At 51.8% G+C, this 21,213-nt stretch overlaps 1 protein-coding gene across 1 annotated transcript in view; it reads left to right on the forward strand.

The window, feature by feature from the left end:
- The window catches only part of GLIS2 (GLIS family zinc finger 2), a 38,117-nt gene that overhangs the window by 10,625 nt on the left and 6,279 nt on the right, over window positions 1–21,213 (forward strand). The window contains exons 2-3 of the mRNA XM_080981375.1: window positions 19,721–19,964; window positions 20,100–20,284. Of these exons, the coding sequence (XP_080837501.1) occupies window positions 19,796–19,964; window positions 20,100–20,284 (354 nt within the window). The 5' untranslated portion in view covers window positions 19,721–19,795. The remainder of the gene's footprint in view (window positions 1–19,720; window positions 19,965–20,099; window positions 20,285–21,213) is intronic.

Consider the following 21,213-nt stretch of genomic DNA (forward strand, 5'->3'; position numbering starts at 1 on the left):
TCTCCCAGCGCCTGAGGCCAAGGGACAGGGCCAACGGGGCTTCATCCATTTCACTGCATCTCCTCTGAGTAGGACCTGGTGGGACACAGACCCAGGTGAGGCTGCTGGGATGCCTCTACATCTGCTTTGCTGCTTTATGTAACAAGGGAAACTGAGCTGTACAGGCTCTCCCTCTCTCCCTCTGTGTAGAGGAATTGTTTTCACTCCGGCTTGTTTTTTCTGGCCCGATCTGCCCTGGGGCGTTTTCGAGAGAGAGAGAGAGAGAGAGAGAGAGAGGCTGAGGAGGAGAAATGTCCCTGAATCAAATAAATAAGTAACTCTGGCCGAAGGAGAAGGGTCCCAGAGGCTTCCTGTGGCCAGCGGAGCTCTGACCTGTCTTTAGAAGAGGCGAGGCTCCAATTCTCCGCTCTGGGGGGGAGAGCCAAGGAGCCAGACGGGGTCCTTCTTGCCCTCGGGACCCCTTCTTATTTCAGGCACAGCCTTGCTGCCCCGCAGCCTGCTTCCAGGAGGGGTCAGCGAGGGGCACCCTTGGGGGGGTGTCTTCCTATAGGGCCTGCAGCCGCCTGGGTCTCTGCCAAGGACAGCCCGCAGGATCCTGCCTCCCTCCCTTGGCTGCATGCAATTAAGCAGGGAAGTGGAGCAGCCTTTGGGGAGGGAGGGGGCCCCCTCTCCCCTCTCCTTGCTGCAGCAGCAGCTCCCCACCCACTTCCGCCCTCGCCTCCTTTCTAATGGATTCCTGTTGCAGCTGTGCGACCCCTCCAGCTGACACATGGTGGGGAGGGAGAGGAAAGGCCTCTTCCGGCTGGGAGGGGCGCCACCACGCTTGGCCCAGCCAGCCAGCCAGAGCTGCCTCCTGCCAGCTGCTCCTTCCAGGCAGAGCAGAGTCCCCAGCAGGCCCCTCTCTCGGGTGGGGAGCAGGGGGAGGGAGGGGCCCTCCTGGGACCCGTTGCGCTGCTCTAACAGTCAGGGAGAATGCTGGGAACTGTAGTTTGCTAAGGGGACAGATCGCATGGAGATACAGTTTACACCACCACCCCTTTAGTTCCCAGCACTCTTCCTTACTGACAAAGTGGTGTAGTACTGCTTTAAGCCTTCAGACTAGCATAATAGAATCAAGTTGGAAGGGTCCCCCCCAAGGTCATCCATTCCAACCCCCTCCAATGCAGGAATCTCAGCTAAAGCATCCATGACAGGTGGCCATCCCACCTCTGCTTAGAAACCTCCAAGGAAGGAGAGTCCACTGTCTCCTAAGGGCAGGCAGAGGCAAACTCCAGCCCTCCAGATATTTTGAGACTACAATTCCCATCATCCCTGACCACTGGTCCTGTTAGCTAGGGATGATGGGAGTTGTAGTCCCAAAACATCTGGAGGGCCGAGTTTGCCTATGCCTGCCTAAGGGAGTCTGCTTCCCTGTCGAGCGGCTCTTGCTTTTCAGAAACTTCTTCCTGATGCTTAGTCGGAACCTCCTCCCGTGTCACTTCAAGCCACTGGTTCGAGTCCTACCCTCTGGAGCAGGAGAAAACAAGCTTGCTCCATCTTCAGATATTTGAAGGTGGCTCTCCTGTCTCCTCTTTTCTTTAGCCTGGAATTTAGGCAGATTTAGGGGAGCATGACTGGGTACGGAGCCTCAGGCGTGCTGCAGGAGACGCCACAACTATGGTTTAGAACAGCGCATGAGCAGCGGAGAGCACCTAATTTTGGCTGTTGACCTTTGAGACCCCAAGGTCCCCTACGGCTGTGAATGTGAGCAAAGTCTAGCTGCCTGGCTTTGCGGCCTTCCTCTGCTGTCCCGGATGAGTCCCACCACAAGAGGCTGGAGGCTCCCCCCCCCCCCGGGCTCTCTTGGTTGGTATCCCCCACCTTCTGGCCCCAAACCCTGGTGGGGGGCTGAGGGCACCAGGCCCCTCCTGCTTTTATATCAAATCATGAGTTCGCCTCTGGCCTCCTCTTTCGACACAGTCCTCCTCAAGGACACAAACGCCGTGGGAAAGGAGTAAAATATTATAAAGCAGCATGAGACAAGAAATTTAAAACATAAGACCAGTACAGGGAAAACCCAGGGAAAATAGTGTGTTTGTTTTTTGAAATCATTTTAATTTGATTTTACAGATATAAATTTATAAATACATATCAGTGTATAGAGAATTCTCTGACTCTCGAGACTCCATGGGTCCTATTGTCAACATTTTCAGCTGCATATTGTTGCATACTGTATCTTTTATATCCATCCATATTATCCATAATGTTTGTTACATTACAAGTGAAATTAAAATCCTGCTAATGTTTTCATCTGCTTACAGTGGTCTCCTAAGTAAATTATAAACTTCTCCCATTCTTTTTTAAAGTTTTTGTCCTCTTGGTTCCTGAAATGGGGAAACTAGTTTTGCTACGTTTTATTTATTTCATAAAGTTTACATAAAACAATAAAGTTGTGGGTTGTTTTTTTTTTTTTTAAATACTTCGAAATCTACTAAAAATCAGATTAAAATTCACACTAGCATTTCCAAACACCCGGGCTTATCTAAACAATGTTTTTTAGCTGGTGCTGAAAATGGTACAGCATATCAGTCAGCAGGGAGTTCCAAAGTTCAGGTACCTCCACACCAAGTGAAGGGGTTGTTACAATTGTGAAACTGGTAGGTGGCACCTGTAGCCAATTCTGCCAATCAAAACAGCCTAGTGGCCATCTATTGGTTAAGGCGATCTAGCAGGGTAGACTGGTCCCAAGCTGTTAAGAGCTTTATATACTTGAACCTGGCCCCTACTGACCTGGCAGCTCCTGGGCGCTGGCAGGGTGAGCCCAGAGGGAGGGTCCCTGCCCCAAGGTGCTTCCCATCTGCAGAACCCCATGGAGGGCGTTGGGAGGGCTGGTGGCAGCTGGCGGGAGGGCTCAGCCTCAGAGCCAGGGTTCATCTCCTCCCTGGGAGGTTTTGACGCAGAGGTGGGGTGGCCATCTGTCATGGATGCTTTAGTTTAAATTCCCGCATTGCAGGGGGTGGACTAGATGACTCTTGGAGGACCCTTCCAGCTACCATTCTAGGATTCTCTCATGTCAGAAGGTGATGACCTCTCCTTCCTTGGTGGTTTGTAAAATGAGGCTGCATTTTAAATTGCATTTTAACCTGTATTTTAAATTGCCCCCCCCCATTATGTTTTTACTGTGATTTTATTGGTGTTAGCTGCCCTGAGCCCGGCTCTGGCCGGGGAGGGCGGGGTATAAATAATTTTTTAAATTATTATTAAGCAGAAGTTGGACAGCCACCTGTCAGGGACCTTTGAGCTGAGATTCCTTCACAGCAGGGAGTTCATAGAATCATATAATAGTGGAGTTTGACTAAATTACCCTCTACTGCCCTTTCCATCACAATTCTAAGATTCTGTGCCATTTTAAAGTGTGGTGTCTTGGGGGGGGTTATTCTGTTGCTTTAATTTTGATTATGTCTTTTGTGGTTTTATATTTTGATTTTATTTTGTGAACCGCTCTTAAACGCCCAGGGAATAGGGCGGTATATAAAATAATTAAAATAATAATAATAATAATAATAATAATAATAATAATAATGTCTTAGCCCAGAAGTGTGCTGACTCCGTCGCCGACGGCGCTTTTGTTTCGAGGGTGGACAGTCCGGGGGTGGGCAGGATGCGCTTTCATGCAGCCGCCTCTGACCTCCCAGCGCATGGGTGGGCCGCCCCCGCACACCGAGGCCGTCGGGGCCCCTCTGCCTCCCAGGCGTCGGCCCGGCGGGGGCTCCTGCCTGGGCCTGCCCCCCCCCCCCGTGTTCCGGCTCCGCGGGAGGCGCTGCCGCATTCCTGCGCGTCTGAGCCGCTGCCGCCTGCCGTGGCCCGGTGCCAGCCAGGCAGGGAGGGCAGGAGGCGGCCTCCGCCAGCCGGGTGGGTGGGTGGGTGGGTGAGGGAGCAGGTGCCACCTGGAGCTTGCCGGAGAGGGGAAGGCTCCGGCTCCCGGCCCCACCACCCCCAGCGACCCTCCGATGGCCGCTTTGGCTTCCTTGCGCTCGCTGCCCGCGCGCCCCGTCGCGTCCTGCGCCTCCATTCATGCGCTCTTGGCAGCGGCAGTAGCCGGGCGTTCCCGGGCTGCCTGGGGAGGCAGGCGGGGCCGGAGCCGAAGGAAAACAGACCGAGCCGCAGCCCTGTCCAGCCCGTCGCAGGGCACTTGGCAGCCGGGCCAGCGAGCTTGGCGGGAGTCCCCGTCGAGGCAGAGGCAGCTCGGGGTCACGCAGGGCGTGGGGACCCCGCGGCCCGGTGCTCCGGGAGGGAAAAGACGAGGCAGGCGGGCGCCCCTGAGCATACGCAGAGTGCCTTGACCCAACTCCCCGCCAGGCGGGGCTTCTGGACGGGGCGGGGTGCCTGGACGTGGGCTCAGTTTGTTCCAGGAGCTGCGTGGAAGATGCGCCGCGCCGGGTCTTGAGCGAGTCGCCCGAGCTGAGTCTTCCCTCTCCTCCGGTTGTGCCGTCGGGCAAGGAAGGGGCAGGGCGGGCCCGACAAATCTTGGAGGTCTGGAGGGAGGCTTCCTTCTTGCCGCCGCCCGCTACTTCCCTCCCTTTCCCCTCTGGGTGGATGTCCCCAAAAAGCGCATCCCTCTCTCCAAGCTGCTGGAGAAGGCAGGAGGGCTGGTGACTTCTGTGGAATTGGGGCCCCTATGCCTAAGGAGGTGCTGGAGGAGACTCTTGAGAGTCCCACGGACTGCAAGATCAAACCTCTCCATTCTTAAGGAAATCAGTCCTGAGTGCTCACTGGAAGGACAGATCGTGAAGCTGAGGCTCCAATACTTTGGCCACCTCACGTGATGAGAAGACTCCCTAGAAAAGACCCTGATGTTGGGAAAGATGGAGGGCACAATGAGAAGGGGACGACACAGGACAAGATGGTTGGAAGCTACCAGAATGAGTCTGACCAAGCTGCGGGAGGCAGTGGAAGACAGGAGTGCCTGGCGTGCTCTGGTCCAGGGGGTCACGAAGAGTCAGACACGACTAAACAACAACAATGCCTAAGGAGGCACAGGGGAACTGGCAGGTAGACACCCCCCCTTGACTGCCAGGACTCATAAATCCCACCCTGAAGCCCCCCTTTTCATCCATGTTCTCGGAGATTCTGCTCCTGGGACCTTCAGAGCAGCCTCCATCCTTGTGAGAAGAGGAGGCGGCAGCAACGGAAAGCGGGGTGCACTGCCCCCCATCAGCATCCCAGATGGGTTTTAGTCCTGTGTCCCCAGTGAGGAAGGTCTCCTGGACAAGTGTCAGTAGAAGCATCTGGACTAAGCCAGGGATGGAGCCCCGTGTGGACCTCCGGGTGTTTGGACTCCCAGGGTGTCAAGTGGTGATGAAGATGATGGACGCTGGTGTCTAACAACATCCGGGCCTTAGGCAGCCCCCTCCCCTTCAAAGCAGGGAGAGCCAACATGACTCCCACTCCCAGGTGTGGGGCATAATCTCTGGCCCTTAGCAGAGCTGATGGGAGCTGCCGTCCAAGCACACCTGGAGAGCCAGCACAGGTGAAGGACATGGGGAGAACCTGCAAGAGGGATGAGGCCAGTGGCCAGTGGGGTGCCTCAATAGGAGAGCCACAAGCAGGAACCGGCACAGATTTAGGGGGTGCAAGAAGGAGGGGGAGCACCCTAACCCCACAGAGCATTCACCTGAGCGCCATGTTGAAGGCAACACCATTATTTCTAACTCAGATTATTTGCCATTGATTAATTGATAAATGGCATGAATGTGATTGTGTGGAATTGGGGTGTTTATTGGAGCCTCAATTGAATGGAAATAACTTGCCTTCATGAAGCAGTAGTCTTCCGCTAGGGCTACTGGGGTACATTCCTCTCAATCAGAATGTCAAACGTGTTTTTTTTTTTAAAAAACAGACCCCCCCTCCCCAAATTGCCACACTCTTGACTGCCCCACATACAATTTATAGTCCCATGAATTTACAGAGGGGGTATTTCTGTCAATATCCTCTGCACTGTTACCGGAAAATCCGAGGGCTCCCTTGGACAAATGAAGACACCGACCAGGGCAATACAGAGCAAAACAGCAGCCAGTAGGCTTGGTCTTTATTGAAGAAAGACTGTCGCGACAGGGCTCCCACCGTCCACGAGGTGAAGCAAGATGGAAGCCCGGAACAATGGGAGACCCCAACTTTTATTAACCACTAATCCCCTTGACTACACCCCCAGAATTACATCATATATACATCATGATTTTATTAAAGAACAGGAGGAGTCGAGGAGGAGCTACCCAGGTAACCCGAGTATCCTGACACCCGGCAGGGACCACCTCTCCCCCTCCCCATATGAGTCATTTCCATAAACAAAGGAATGAGCGAAGTCTTCCTGCCCCCTGAGGGGAATCCGGTCAGGGTCCTTTGTCGGAGTCTGTATTGAATACACTACCGTATGCAGTTTATTGTGTTCCTGATAGCATTTCGTCTGAGCCCTTCCCGATGGTTATCAAGGTTGCCCCGCCATCCGGAGAAGGGCCGTTGTGTACGTGACTGCGCGGTTCAAGGCTTATGGCCGATCAATCCCAGCTCACCCCCCTTTGATAGTCCTTGTAGTATGCAGTGAAATAAAAGTGGTCCGGTGAAAATCCATGGTACGGCTGATTTTTGGTGAATTTGTAAGGAATATAGTCACTGAAGTTCAAAGTACTTTCCTCTTTCGGAAACAACTTGCAACATTTTGATTAGATCAGTCATGGTCCATTGAACTCGGAAACAATGAATTGGGAGCTGTCAAAAGGTGAGGGAACAGACGCTCGCAGCCTGCAGTACCAGCGTGGCCGCCACAAGGGGCGCTGTTCGATAATGCTGATTGGTTGAGGCGGCCGCTGTTTAGCCTAGAGTTCGGTCGTCCGGTCTACTCTCAATAAAGATAGAGCGGCGCGGAGCGCTAAATAGAGTGTTGTCAATGCAGCGCTTCCTTATTTACGGAAGGCTTTTAAGAGATGGCCCTCTAAAGAGACATCTCTAGGGTCAGGGAGGGGAGATGCGTGTGTGTGTGTGAATGTGGTGCTTGTGCGATACAAGTGTTAATGGAAGGGGGGGGGGTGGTTTCCGGCGACAGTTCCCCCCTTCGGAGATAAGATTGCGAAGGCAGGGAAGCCGCGCAATCCTTTTCTCCGCACAAATCAATAAAAGTTTGACATGCCATACCTAGAATCCAGGTTCTGGAAGTCCTTTAAGGGCCCCATTTCGATGGGGTTCGTCTGGGTTCCTGATGCCGGTGGTCTGTAGGTGATAGTCGACCGCGAGCGAGGGGTTGGAAGGCAAGAGTCGCAAGCTTGACAGCACATCGGGAAGCAGTGGATCGCGCAGCAGAAAACAGCAATACAGATTGTCAGAGTAATGAGGACCAAAAGTCCGTTCCCTAGGAGTTGTTTTATCCAGCCAGACCCAGGTAGCCAGCTCCACAACTGGGTATCGGAGAGTCCTTCATGTTGGATGTCTTTAAGTCCGTCCGTTAGTTTATGGATGTTGTTAAGATGCCCGGTAATATTAAGGGTTTGATCAGACACGTGTGTGCAGCATTCAGTCCCGACAAGGGCACAAACGCCTCCAGTCGAGGCGAGAACGTAGTCCAAAGCAAGGCGGTTCTGTATCGAAGTCTGCCTGACTTCCGTTAACTCTGTCAGGATAGCTTGGGTAGCCGCATTGGACTCCTCCATGAAATTTAACAGGATGTCCGTTAACTTAAGGATATCGACGTGGTTGGAGCCGGCCCCATATGCGGGAAAGAGAGCCCGACCATAAGTTTCACTATTGGCTGCTACGTCGGAGAGTTGTGACAAGTCTTTTGCCCTCTTATTGCGCCTCCTTCCGGAGGGTAGATCTTGGGTGACCCGGACTCCAGGCAAGATTAGACCGAGATAACAAGTGCCGCGGGAGTGGGGGCTGGCCCATACATAGCCGCGGTGGCCGCAAACCCAGAACAACCCCTGTAGGCACGAGTCTATACGCCCGGTGAGGAAGGTACGGAAGAAACACTGGGAGACCGGGGAGGGGCTCCAGGAGTCGGGTAAGGTCATAACGCGTTTCCATGCGGACATCAAGCTGGGTTGGATAGAGGGGTTACCTTGGTGCCACAGGGTGATCCTCCCGTTTAGAGCAACGTCAATGGTGTACTTACAGGTGCTGTCGCCGATGACCTTGTCGTTCCCGCTGAATTTCCGGCAAAGGTCGCCTGTTGTGGGTCCGGTTAGGTAGATGTACTGGTGTGTCAGATTCACCGCAGTCAGGTTCCAGGATTGCACATTAGCAGAGAGATGTTGTTGTAGGGTGAGAGGTACTCCAAGAAATGGTATGCCACTGTAGAGGTGTGAGGGGGCATTGGCGCAGATCCAGCACTCTTTGGTTGCTGTCTGTTTTGCAATTTGAGAGATCAGTTTTACGTAGGTGTTGGAATGCCAAGTGGACAGAAAGTCATTATTTTGAGGGTTTTCGGATATTGACAGTTCCCCCCTTTGTCGAGGTGCAGTACCGGGGGGGTGAAGGGGGTCTTGACGGAGTAGGTAGGTGAGGTTTGTGGTGAGGCCCCCGCACCTTTGGGGTCCGGTAGTGTCCCATTCTGCCGGAGGCATAACGGAGTAATGCCAGCCCTCGAGGTACGCTTTCCCGTCCCAAGCGGAGGCGAGTCCGATGTCCCAGACGCAGCAGTACCTCCGGAGGCAAACTCCTTGTAGGATGGTTTGGCGGGGAGCGGAGTCTACTCGTTGGCAGTAGAATCCATGAATTAGGTGGTCTGTGGGGTGATTCCGGTCAGTGTAAACTGAGTCACCACCCCCGTTGTCTATAAGTGTCCAGTTTAGAGTTTGTTCGAGTGTGCCATCAGAAAAGAGTACGTAAGATCCATTGAGGCAGTGGGCTCTGTACCAAGGGCCATCTGTGGTGAGGGTGAGTCTGCCAAGGGGAGTGTAGGAGGGCGAGCGAATAAAAAGTTCCCAGTTTTGGTGAGTAGCGAGGGTCGGTAGTATGGAATGTCGAAGGAGAACGCGGGTTTCGGGTAGGCAGAAGTCAAAATCTCCTAGGCGGTCTGGTGTCCCTCTTTTCACCATATCAACGATTCCAAAGTCCAGATATTTGTATTCAGTTTGTAATCCAGGGCATGAGATGTGAGTGGTTATGGTGTGTTGAGAAAGGGCAGATGTGATAGAGAGGATGAGGAAGGTGGGTACAGTTGTTGTCATTGTGAATAGCGTTGTGAAGTGGAGCTGTCAAACAGTGGAGTTGTCAAACGTGGAGCTGTCAAACTGCCGAGCTGTCAAATGTGGAGCTGTCAAACTGCCGAGCTGTCAAATGTGGAGCTGTCAAACTGCCGAGCTGTCAAATGTGGAGCTGTCAAACTGCCGAGCTGTCAAATGTGGAGCTGTCAAACTGCGTGTGTTTTACGGAGTTTGAGACGAATTGGGGGTTGCTCGTCCTGATTGGCTGCCGGGATGATTTCGGAGGTCCAAGTGGTTGACGAATGTGGTGGGTCCGGTCCGGTCTGTTGGGCCCGATATGTGCCCCGATCTGGTCCGGTCTGTTGGGCTCGATTCGTGCCCCGATCTGGTCCGGTCTGTTGGGCTCGATTCGTGCCCCGATCTGGTCCGGTCTGTTGGGCTCGATTCGTGCCCCGATCTGGTCCGGTCTGTTGGTCGTCCTCTGTATCGGTATCGCTGTCTGGCGGTCGGTCTGGGGTGCAGTATGGTGGGTCGTCAGAGGGAGGCTCGGGTGGCGAAGCGGGTTTGCAGCGGGTGTGATGTAACCAGGCTGTCTTCTCTGCTACCTTAACGGAAGTTGGAGTGGTTAAAAGTACTTGGTAAGGGCCCTCCCAAGTGGGCTGTAGGGGTACCTTATGGTAAGTTTTCGCTAGTATCCAATCGCCTGGTTGGTACGGGTGGATGTTTTCATCTAGAGGAATATTTTGACCTGAGGCTGCGTATCTGTGAAGATCAATGAGTTGTTTTTGGAGTTGTATTACGTATCTAGTTAACTCTGACTCGCCCACCTCTAGTTCTGATGTTGGAAACTGGGTGTTATATACTGGGGAAGGCCGTCCGAATAGTAGTTCGTAGGGAGATAGTTTGAGATTTCCGCGGGGGCATGCTCTTAAGTTATGGAGGACTAATGGAAGGGCATTTACCCATTTGATGCCGGATTCTTTGCAAAGTTTTCCCAGCTGAGACTTAAGCTGCTGGTTCATTCTTTCGACTTGTCCGGAGGAAGGAGGATGGTATGGGGTATGTAATTTCCATTTGATTCCGAGGGCAGTAGCAATTTGTTGGATTATATCTGATGTGAAATGTGAACCCCTGTCGCTGTCTATGTGCCTGGGAACCCCAAAGCGAGGTATGATTTCTTGTATCAGAATTTTTGCAACAATGTGCGCAGTTGCTCTGCGAGTAGGGAAACATTCTACCCACCCAGTCAACTGGTCTATGATTACTAAAGCATGTTTGTAGGCTTGGCACGGGGGTAGGTCTATGAAATCTATTTGAAGGCTTTCGAATGGGACAAAAGCCCATGGTCTGGCCCCTGGCGGGCATCTGGCGGTATGTTTTGGGTTAAAACTCTGGCAAGTATGACAATTCTTTACGGCTGCCTTAGCGGCCAGTGTAAGACCTGGGGCATACCAGCAGCGTTGCATCGTGTCGATAAGTTTCTCCCTTCCCCAGTGGGTACGTTGATGGAGAACTCTCAAATGTTTAGGTACCCATAGCTTGGGCATTATGAGTCTTTTATCCGGATAATACCAAATGCCATTTTCCAAGTGAGCCCCTTGTTCTTCCCATACTTTAACTTCTTCTGGGGTTGCAGTCTGGTACATCTCAGTAAAATTTATATCGGATAGAACCTGTGGTCCCTGGAACTCATTGTCTGTGGAGAGGGGCTCGAGGGCTGCTTCTTGTGCTGCGCTGTCAGCACTTCGGTTCCCAGTTGAGACCGGGTCCCTGCCTTTCGTATGTGCCTTGCAGTGTACTACTGCAATAGCCTCAGGGAGATGGATGGAGTTCATAAGGCGCTGTACTAGGGATGCGTGTGCGATTTGGGTACCTGCAGCAGTCAGAAACCCTCTCTGTAACCAGATTTGTCCGGTGGCATGCACCAACCCGAAACAATACTTAGAATCTGTGTAGATAGTGATCCTCTTGCCAGCCCCTAGTTCGCAAGCTCTGATCAAAGCGATAAGTTCAGCTGCTTGTGCGCTGTATTTTGGATTGACAGGTCGTGCTTCTAGAATGTCACTATGAGTAACTACGGCGTACCCACTTTTCCGTTGCCCTCCCACAACTTTGGAGCTCCCATCAGTGTATAAGATGAGGTCAGGGTTCGTTAAAGGGAGGTAATCGAGGTCTTCTCTGGGTTTTTCGAGGTGACGAACTATTTGAGAGCAGTCATGATGCGGTGTGCCATCGTCGGGGAGGGGCAGAAGGGTCGCGGGATTCAGGGAGTTTACTCTCTTGATGGTGACGTTGGACGGACTGAGGAGAATGGCTTCGTATTTGTTTAGGCGTTGTATCGTGAATCGTTGGCACCCTTGTAAGCTAAGTAAGGTAGCTACAGCGTGGGGAACGTTCACAGTTAAGTCGTGTCCCAGGACTGTTTCTTGCGCCTTTTCTAAAAGTTGGGCTGCCGCTGCTACAGCTCTCAAGCATCCCACGTTTCCCAGTACTGTAGTGTCAAGTTGAAGGCTGTAATAAGCCACAGGCCTGTTCCTCCCCTGGAACGGTTGGGTAAGGACACCCAAAGCTACTCCCTTGTTCTCATGTACATACAAAGAGAAGGGTAGTCTATAGTCAGGGAGTCCGAGGGCGGGCGAGGATCTTAGTTCTCTTTTAATAGATTCAAAGGCTTCGAGTGCCTCAGCGGACCATTGTAGTTGGTCTGGGGAGTTATCATGTGTCATTGCTGTAAGGGGGCGGGCGAATTCTCCATAGCGGGGGATCCACGCCCGGCAGAATCCGCTCATCCCTATGAATCCTCGGAGCTGCCTTTTTGTTTTAGGTAAGGGTAGTTTTGTTATTGCCTCAATTCGATCCGTAGTTAAAGCGCGGGTGCCCTCTCCCAGTATGTGACCAAGGTACTTGACCTCCTTTTTGCAATATTGTATCTTTTTCGGGGATACCTTATGTCCCTTGTGTGCTAGTATGTTTAGGAGAGTTATGGTGTCATTTTTGCAGGATTCTAGGTCACGCCCACAGAGTAGGATGTCGTCTACGTAGAGCCTCAGAGCAGAGCCTCCTGGCAGGGTCACATCTGCTAAATCTTGATGTAGTATGGACGAAAAAATTGCTGGGGATTCTACATACCCTTGGGGTAACCGGGTCCACGTTAGTTGCCCTGTTTGCCAAGTGAAGGCGAAGAGGAATTGGCTTTCGGGATGTACGGGGATGCTGAAGAAGGCAGAGCATAGATCTATGACAGAGTACACCACAGTTCCCTCCGGAATGGTGCTGAGGAGATGGTGGGGGTTGGCAACGACGGCATGCCTCGGAATAACAAAAGAGTTGATGAGTCGAAGATCCTGTACCAAGCGCCATTTAACTGGATTGGTATTAGGCTTCTTGACGGGAAGTAGGGGGGTATTGCAAGGGGAGGCACATGGGACTAGAACTCCCATTCTCAAGAATTCGTCGATCATCGGGGTGAGTCCTTCAATCGCCTCTGGGGGAAGCGGGTATTGTTTAGTGCAAGGGAAGGGCAAATCGTGCCTGTAGTTTACTTTCACCGGGGTTGCAGATTTTAAAAGTCCTACCGAGGTGGATTCGGTTCCCCATAAGGAAGGGGAGACATTGTGTATGAGTTCGGGCGGAAGATCAATGTTGGTATTTTGGGCTTCCTGTAGAACTCCTTGGAAATTAAAGATGGACTCATTCGGCATGTGTAAATAAATACCTTCCTGACCACATTGTATGGTGGCATTTAATTTGCAGAGCAGATCCCTCCCCAAGAGGTTGACGGGGCTAGAAGTTAGCAGGAAAGTGTGTTTTACGGATAGAGGTCCAACGGAGACATTTGCGGGTTTAGAAAGAGGACAACTCCGAGGAATTCCGTCCAGTCCCATTACAGTTCTGGTCTCTTCCCCGGGGGCTAAATGGCTGTTCGTGAGGGTGGAGTATGTGGCTCCGGTATCCAAAAGGCAATTATAGGATTGCCCATCAATTTGCATAGTGCAGATGGGATCGGAAGAAGACAGTTGTAAAACCGGGCAGAGGAAAGAAAAGGAGGCGGGATCTGCTTCTGATTGTCAATGCGGTTGGTATTCGTCCATTACCATTTCATGGGCTGTATTAATGGTGCGGGTGGCTGTTTTAAAGGGATTCTGAGGATCTGGAGTGGGGTTCCTGGGTCTTGGTTGTGGAGGGGGAGGACCCGCACGATATTGCGTCTGGGTCATGGGTTGAGGGTGTCCATATGGGAAGTTCGATTCCCTGGGTTTCGGGTGTAGGGGTTCCTGATAATCTGGTCTGTAAGTTGTAAAGTCTCTATAGTCAGGCCTAGGAATTTCTGGTAGGAGGGGGCAAAATCTTCTTATGTGCCCTACTTCCTCGCAATTGTAACAAACGCGCCGGTCTCGAGAGTCGGGTCCCTTTGGTTTGCTTTTGTCTTTGTAAGGGGGAGCCGCTCCTGCATAAGCTAACACTCGCGGAGAGTCGGGTTTCTGATCTTTCTTCCTCCGCTCGTCTCTGGAATTAAAGACTGACTTGGCGATGGAAAGAATTTCGGTTATAGTCTTTCCGTCGTAACCCAGGTGTGAGTTTAGGGCTTTCCTTATATCTGCAGTTGCTTGGTCCTTGAAGAAGCCTTTAACTATGACTTCATGTTGAGGACTCTCCGGGTCTATCCCGCCCCAGGTTTTGATAGCAGAGACTAAGCGGGTGTAATAGTCGGACGGGTGTTCTTCAGGCCCTTGGAGGACAGCTTGGACTTTTGTCCAATTTACAGTTCGCTGACCAGCAGCTTTGATTCCATCTAAGATGGCCTTTTTGAAAATTTTTAAGCCCCATATGCCGTTGTCTGTGTTATAGTCCCAGTCAGGGTCATTAAGTATCATCTGTGCGGTCAGTGGGGTCATCGAGGCGGGACGATTTGGTTGGTAGCCTTCTCGGGTTAGAGCCTCCCCCGCCTTTGCTAGTATTTCTCTCTTTTCTGCCTCGTTAAAGAGGGCCCCAAGTAACATATGCACATCTGCCCATGTAGGGTTATGAGTAGAGAAAATGGTGGCCACCTGGCGGTGGCATTTGTCAGGGTCGTCCCTTAAAGAGGGCATCTTATCGGACCAATTCATCAAATCTGAAGTAAGGAAGGGCTGATGAGTAAAAACCATGCGAGGTGGGTCTCCTGCCCTGACTGGGGGTATGGGTAGTGCTCGCAGAGGGAAAGCGCCTTCTATTTCCCCGTTCTGCAGATTATCTCTGTTCCTAGTTCTGCTGGAGACGGGTCCCTCTCTTTCTCCGTTTAAAAGTTGCCCGTTAAGTAAGGGTCCGAGATCCAAGTCTACTTGGTTTTCCCCTAAGATGGGTGTGCTTAAGGATGGGTCGGGCAGTGAGGCATTCGGTATGTTTTGAGAAGGGGCAGCAGCGGGTGGGTTTATGACGCTTCCTGTCGGTCCCGCACCCCCTTCACCAGATCCTGTTCTGTTCCCCGTCCCGGGTTCTGGCAGTCGGGGAGCCCGTGGTTCGGGGTAATAGAAGGGAACGAGAGTCCTATCCAATTGTTCTTCTTGGGCTCTAATCTCGTCATATGGAGGGGGTCTGGTAGGTTTTAAAACAGCCATCTGACGGACAACTTGGGACTGCTGCCGGTGAAATAGTTCGCGGGCTTCAACGAAAATATTTAGGTAGTATAGTTGTCGGGGCTTCTCGTCGGCTAAATGGGACTTAAGTGCTTGCATTCTTATGAGGTTAAAGGAACCATGAGGCGGCCATTGGGAAGGTGGTTCCAGGTGGTGGGTAAGAGCGACCCACGAGATGTTACAGAGGTCCCTCAGTTTGGATTTTGAGAGTCCCCTTCTCCCTCTCAACTCCTTCCAATTGAGGAGGACAAATTGCAGAGGGGTATCGGAGTCCTCTTCAGAGCGGCAAGGCTTCCTCGAAGCCTTGTCGCCAGGAGGAGTCCAGTCAGAGTATTGGGAAGCGTGGGCTCCCATTACTCTATTCTACAAGAACGGGGTTTTGCGGACGATGTGCACTACAGACAAGAAGACGGACAGACGAGGGGAAAACACAAAGACAAGGGGAGAAGATAAAAAAATAGTGTTCTTTCAGTAATTTAGGTACCTCAATTTATTCCTACTGAACTTAATCCTGCCTGCTATCGAACCATAACTAACCTATCATCAATAATTCTCAAACATCAACCTTGAACTCACGGGTCTCTCTCTCTACCCGATGCACAAACAAAATCCTCAAATTCTACTGCAGTACTGCCTCTACAACTGGTCCTAGTGTGGGGCCCCAATCCGTGAGCCACCCCTTCTACCCTCCACGACAGCCTCCTGCCTAGCCTTTGAGACTAAGTTCGGAACCCCTACTGGACGCTTGCGCAATGCAGTGCCAGATCAAGGTCCGAGAAATTGAGAGTTTGGAAAGGAAACAAACGACCTTGCGTTCTCACGTACCCGGGTCATCCCTAACAAAGGTCGCCGGGCAGGAGGGGCGGCTTCGTTTGCATAATTAGACGAGAAAGAGAGAGAGAGAGAGAGATGTTTGGACGGACGCCTCTGGACGACTCCGATAGAGGAACGTCAGAGAAAAAGACAATAAAGGGCCACGCTTCCCCGGACTCAATTCCAAGACGGGAAACGGGGGAGAAAAGGACAGATAGGTTAAGGCGTACCCGGACGACTCCGAGGGGTGACGCCGGAAAACAGCAAAAGTACCACAATTTCCCCGGACACACTCCGCGTAAGAAATTGAGGGGAGAGACAGAGAAAGGTGTTGACGTTCCTAGACGACTCCGAGGGGTAACGTCAGACAGTAAAGCTCCGCGATTTCCCTGGCCACTTTCCGAAAGGGGAGAATCGGGGTAGAAAAGGACAGAATTTTTTTTTTGAACGTACCCGGACGACTCCGAGGGGTAACGTCAGAAATGAAAGAAGGAAAGTCTGGCTGTCGTGGGGACACTGCTTCTCCAACCCCCCCTCCCAATGTGTTTTACTTCAAACCATACTCACGTTCGAAGATGTCCCCCGCAGATCCCGGGATCCTTTTCTTTTAGCCGGCTTTACCTCGCCTTTGCTCTCCCTGGTCGGGCTTCCGGTGACGGTTGATTACCGCCCGCAAAGAAGAGGCAAGGAGAGGAAGGAGGATTCCTGGGCTAAGGTTGCCCAGCGGCGCCCGATCCCCTCTATCTCCCCCCTCACCTTCGCAGGAGAACCAAGTGTCCCTTCGTGGTCGCCAATACTGTTACCGGAAAATCCGAGGGCTCCCTTGGACAAATGAAGACACCGACCAGGGCAATACAGAGCAAAACAGCAGCCAGTAGGCTTGGTCTTTATTGAAGAAAGACTGTCGCGACAGGGCTCCCACCGTCCACGAGGTGAAGCAAGATGGAAGCCCGGAACAATGGGAGACCCCAACTTTTATTAACCACTAATCCCCTTGACTACACCCCCAGAATTACATCATATATACATCATGATTTTATTAAAGAACAGGAGGAGTCGAGGAGGAGCTACCCAGGTAACCCGAGTATCCTGACACCCGGCAGGGACCACCTCTCCCCCTCCCCATATGAGTCATTTCCATAAACAAAGGAATGAGCGAAGTCTTCCTGCCCCCTGAGGGGAATCCGGTCAGGGTCCTTTGTCGGAGTCTGTATTGAATACACTACCGTATGCAGTTTATTGTGTTCCTGATAGCATTTCGTCTGAGCCCTTCCCGATGGTTATCAAGGTTGCCCCGCCATCCGGAGAAGGGCCGTTGTGTACGTGACTGCGCGGTTCAAGGCTTATGGCCGATCAATCCCAGCTCACCCCCCTTTGATAGTCCTTGTAGTATGCAGTGAAATAAAAGTGGTCCGGTGAAAATCCATGGTACGGCTGATTTTTGGTGAATTTGTAAGGAATATAGTCACTGAAGTTCAAAGTACTTTCCTCTTTCGGAAACAACTTGCAACATTTTGATTAGATCAGTCATGGTCCATTGAACTCGGAAACAATGAATTGGGAGCTGTCAAAAGGTGAGGGAACAGACGCTCGCAGCCTGCAGTACCAGCGTGGCCGCCACAAGGGGCGCTGTTCGATAATGCTGATTGGTTGAGGCGGCCGCTGTTTAGCCTAGAGTTCGGTCGTCCGGTCTACTCTCAATAAAGATAGAGCGGCGCGGAGCGCTAAATAGAGTGTTGTCAATGCAGCGCTTCCTTATTTACGGAAGGCTTTTAAGAGATGGCCCTCTAAAGAGACATCTCTAGGGTCAGGGAGGGGAGATGCGTGTGTGTGTGTGAATGTGGTGCTTGTGCGATACAAGTGTTAATGGAAGGGGGGGGGGTGGTTTCCGGCGACAGCACCACCCGGCCCAAAAGCATAACTGCAGCTACAGATGTGAAGGCCTGTTGAGGGGCGGGGAACCACATAAAAATTGGGCTGTAAAATGTGTTCCCCAATTTTTCAACCCCCCCCCAATTTTCCAGAAAATATTGATCCCCCCCAGGAGGAGATAGTGGCACTCTGCACATGTGTAATGATACACTTTCCTAAATAAGTGCTATACAAGTCCTACTGCGATGAAACGGCGAGGTTAAAAATTGCTGCCCTCCCAAATCGCACATTGCCTGTCACCCATGAGAGTAGCATTTCTTATTTAATTTGAAACCTGTGGTGCTAATTGAAATGGATATTGATGGCAAGAGACGGCAAGTGTGAGTGGATAAACTGTTACAGGGAAATTGGACGAGAGAGGCTGAAAGACTCCCCCCCCCCCCAGCCTTGCCTCACCAGTAAACAATTTGTGTGGCTGGTTACCAGTGGGGTGGGCTCTGGCTGTGTCTGCTGAAAGTCCCAGGCAGGATCTGGAGCGAAAGGCCCCCCCCTTTGCGCTGCCCAGGTGAGCAGCTGGCAGGAGGTCTGCAGACCAGCAGGATGCACCCATCACATCTCCCGGTGCCCGCATGGGGCAGAAACACTCCAGTTGTGCCAAGGTCTTTGTGCAGACATTTTTTTAAGACCTGGGAGGGAAGGAAGAAGCGAAGTTTGGGGCCCAGAGCAAGACAAGGGAGGCAGGCTCCCTTGTGACTCTTTGATCTGCCAGCCTCGAGGGGAGGGGCAGAGCGACTTTGTTCTCTGCTGGTGGGGGGGGGGAGCCCTGTGACCAATGCCCTCTGCCAGCCTTTCCTGGAGCAGCTGCTGCCCCCTGCTGGCCAGTTCTGGGGAGCTACAAACCCACATTGTTGTTGTTTAGTCGTTTAGTCGTGTCCGACTCTTCATGCCCCCTGGACCAGAGCACGCCAGGCCCTCCTGTCTTCCACTGCCTCCCGCAGTTTGGTCAAACCCATGTTGGTAGCTTCAAGAACACTGTCCAACCATCTCGTCCTCTGTCGTCCCCTTCTCCTTGTGCCCTCCATCTTTCTCAACATCAGGGTCTTTTCCAGGGAGTCTTCTCTTCTCATGAGGTGGCCAAAGTCTTGGAGCCTCAGCTTCAGGATCTGTCCTTCCAGTGAGCACTCAGGGCTGATTTCCCGAAGAATGGAGAGGTTTGATCTTCTTGCAGTCCATGGGACTCTCAAGAGTCTCCTCCAGCACCAGAATTCAAAAGCATCAATTCTTTGGCGATCAGCCTTCTTTATGGTCCAGCTCTCACTTCCATACATCACTACTGGGAAAACCATGACTTTTACTATACGGACCTTTGTTGGCAAGGTGATGTCTCTGCTTTTTAAGATGCTGTCTAGGTTTGTCATTGCTTTTCTCCCACATAATGGGTTTTAAAAACCTCCACTGAGAGTCCAATCGGCATATTTCCTTTCCTGATGCCCAGCGGGAACAGGGTGGGGCCTGGGGCCTGATCCAGAGCGGTGCAGCTGCTCCAGCTTCTCTCTCTCTCTCTCTCTCTCTCTCTCTCTCTCTCTCTCTCTCTTTTAATATTTTTATTAGGAATTTAAATACAACATATTAGCTTACAACATATCATCCTTAGTTTTCCCCCCCATTCACCCCCCCCATAAAACATCCCCCCCCCGACTTCCCTCAGTTCCAATCTCTGGTTTCTCTATAGATGCTATTCTCTGCATGTTACAAAATTGTATAAATCCTTAATTTATCTGACTAGTTATTATCAATAAAGAGTTTGTGAGTGTTTATTCAAAGCCTGCTAAGGAGTCCAGTTCACTTTGTTGCTTCTTTAAATACTTTGTAAAAGGTTCCCATGCATCTTTAAAGTCACAGTTATCCTTGTCCCGTAATTTGTGTGTCAATTTTGCCAGTTCTGCATAGTTCCTCAGTTTCTCTTGCCATAGTTCTTTAGTCGGGCTTTCCTCGTTCTTCCATCTTTGTGCTATTAAGACTCTCGCTGCTGTTGTCGCATACATGAAGATGTTTTTCAGTTTCCTTGGCAGGTCTTTTCCTACAATCCCTAACAAGAATGCTTCAGGATTCTTAGCAAATGTTAGATGGAACATTTTCTTCAATTCATTGTATATCATTTCCCAAATTTTTAAAATTTCATTACAGTTCCACCACATATGGTAAAATGTCCCCTCCTTCCCCCCCCCTCTCTCTCTCATATACCAGGTTGAGGAGCCCCTCAAAACCTCCTCCTCCCCGCTCCCCAAGTGACAAGAGTGGCCTTCTCTCTGGCCACTCGCCATGCATTCCCTCGACGAGCCGCTGGACCTCAAGCTTAGCATCTCCAAGCTCCAGGCGGCACACGCCAAGGGCGACCAGACCCTGGGTGGCCCCAGGCCCCGATCCTTCCGCCAGGACTTCCGGATCCGGGAGGACAGCAGCCCCGACTCGCCTCATTCCCCACTCGACGGTGAGTGGCTGAGGGGTGGGCTGGGTGGGTGGAGGGCAGATGCGAAGGGAGGTTCCGCTGGAGTGGTGGAACTAGGGCGGGGCAGGGGGGTGCAGGGCGGAGCTTCTTCATTGCATCTCTCCCCCTCCTTTGCAGGCCTCCAGTTGCACCCCAAATGCCACGACAAGAGGGACACCCGCTTCTCCAACACCCCCACCATCGACCTGAGCCTTTCTCCTCCTCCTCCTCCTCCCAGCTTGGACTCCCCCGGCGGGGGCCGCGCCTCGCTCTCCCCTGACAGGCAGAGCGGCGGGGAGTTGGTGAGCTCCTCCGCCCTGCGGGTGAGTTGCTGGGGGCAGAGGAGGTTGCTGTGCCCCAGGGTCCTGTGCAAGGGATGTGTCCACTATTTGGGGACTTCCCTGGCTTTTTTCTGGCCCATGTAGGACCACTCTGGATAGTTAGCCTTGGTGAAGACTTGACGTTTTCATCCCCAAAAAGTTTTTGATTTGAGTTTCCATTGAAATGAGGCTGTATTTTTCAATGTTTTAATGTTGTATTTTAATCTTGTTTTTAAGTTGTATTTCAATCAATTTGTTTTTATATCGGGTGTTAGCCACCCTGAGCCCGGTCTAGACTGGGGAGGGCAGGGTACAAATAATTTATTATTATTATTATTATTATTATTATTATTATTATTCTGTGGGTGGCAGCCGAGCGGCAAAAGTGCTCTGGCACCTTCCCTGGCAGCAGCCCAGTGAGGCAGCTGAAAGGGAGACAAGGCAACTCTCAAGGACCGCATCCTGCGAAACTCCAGCCCACTGAGAGGAAGCCAGACTCTGGCTGAGCTGGGAGGGCAGAGGGTTGGACTAGATGACCCATGGGGTCCCGTCCAACTCTGCAGTTCTATGGGTCTCCTGCAGGGGAGGGTGGGCATCCTCTAAGTGGCAGATGGGGGGGTAGATGGGGAGGGGGAGCCTCCTGCCTTGCCCACCTTTGCCATTCCTCGCCAAAATAGGAACCTGCAACCTGTCACGTAAAGTAGTAGTTGTCATATTTAATTAATAGTTAATATTAGTTATATTTATACCCCACCCATCTGACTGGGTTTCCCCAGCCACTCTGGGCAGCTTCCGACCAATTAAAACATCAAACACAATAAAGCATCAAACATTAAAAACTTCCCTAAATAGGGCTGCCTTCAGAAGTCTTCTAAAATTCAGATAGTTGTTTATTTCCTTGACATCTGGTGGGAGGGCGTTCCACAGGGCGG

Source organism: Podarcis pityusensis, assembly GCF_964106645.2.
Source record: "Podarcis pityusensis genome assembly, chromosome: 14".
Classification (NCBI taxonomy): domain Eukaryota; kingdom Metazoa; phylum Chordata; class Lepidosauria; order Squamata; family Lacertidae; genus Podarcis; species Podarcis pityusensis.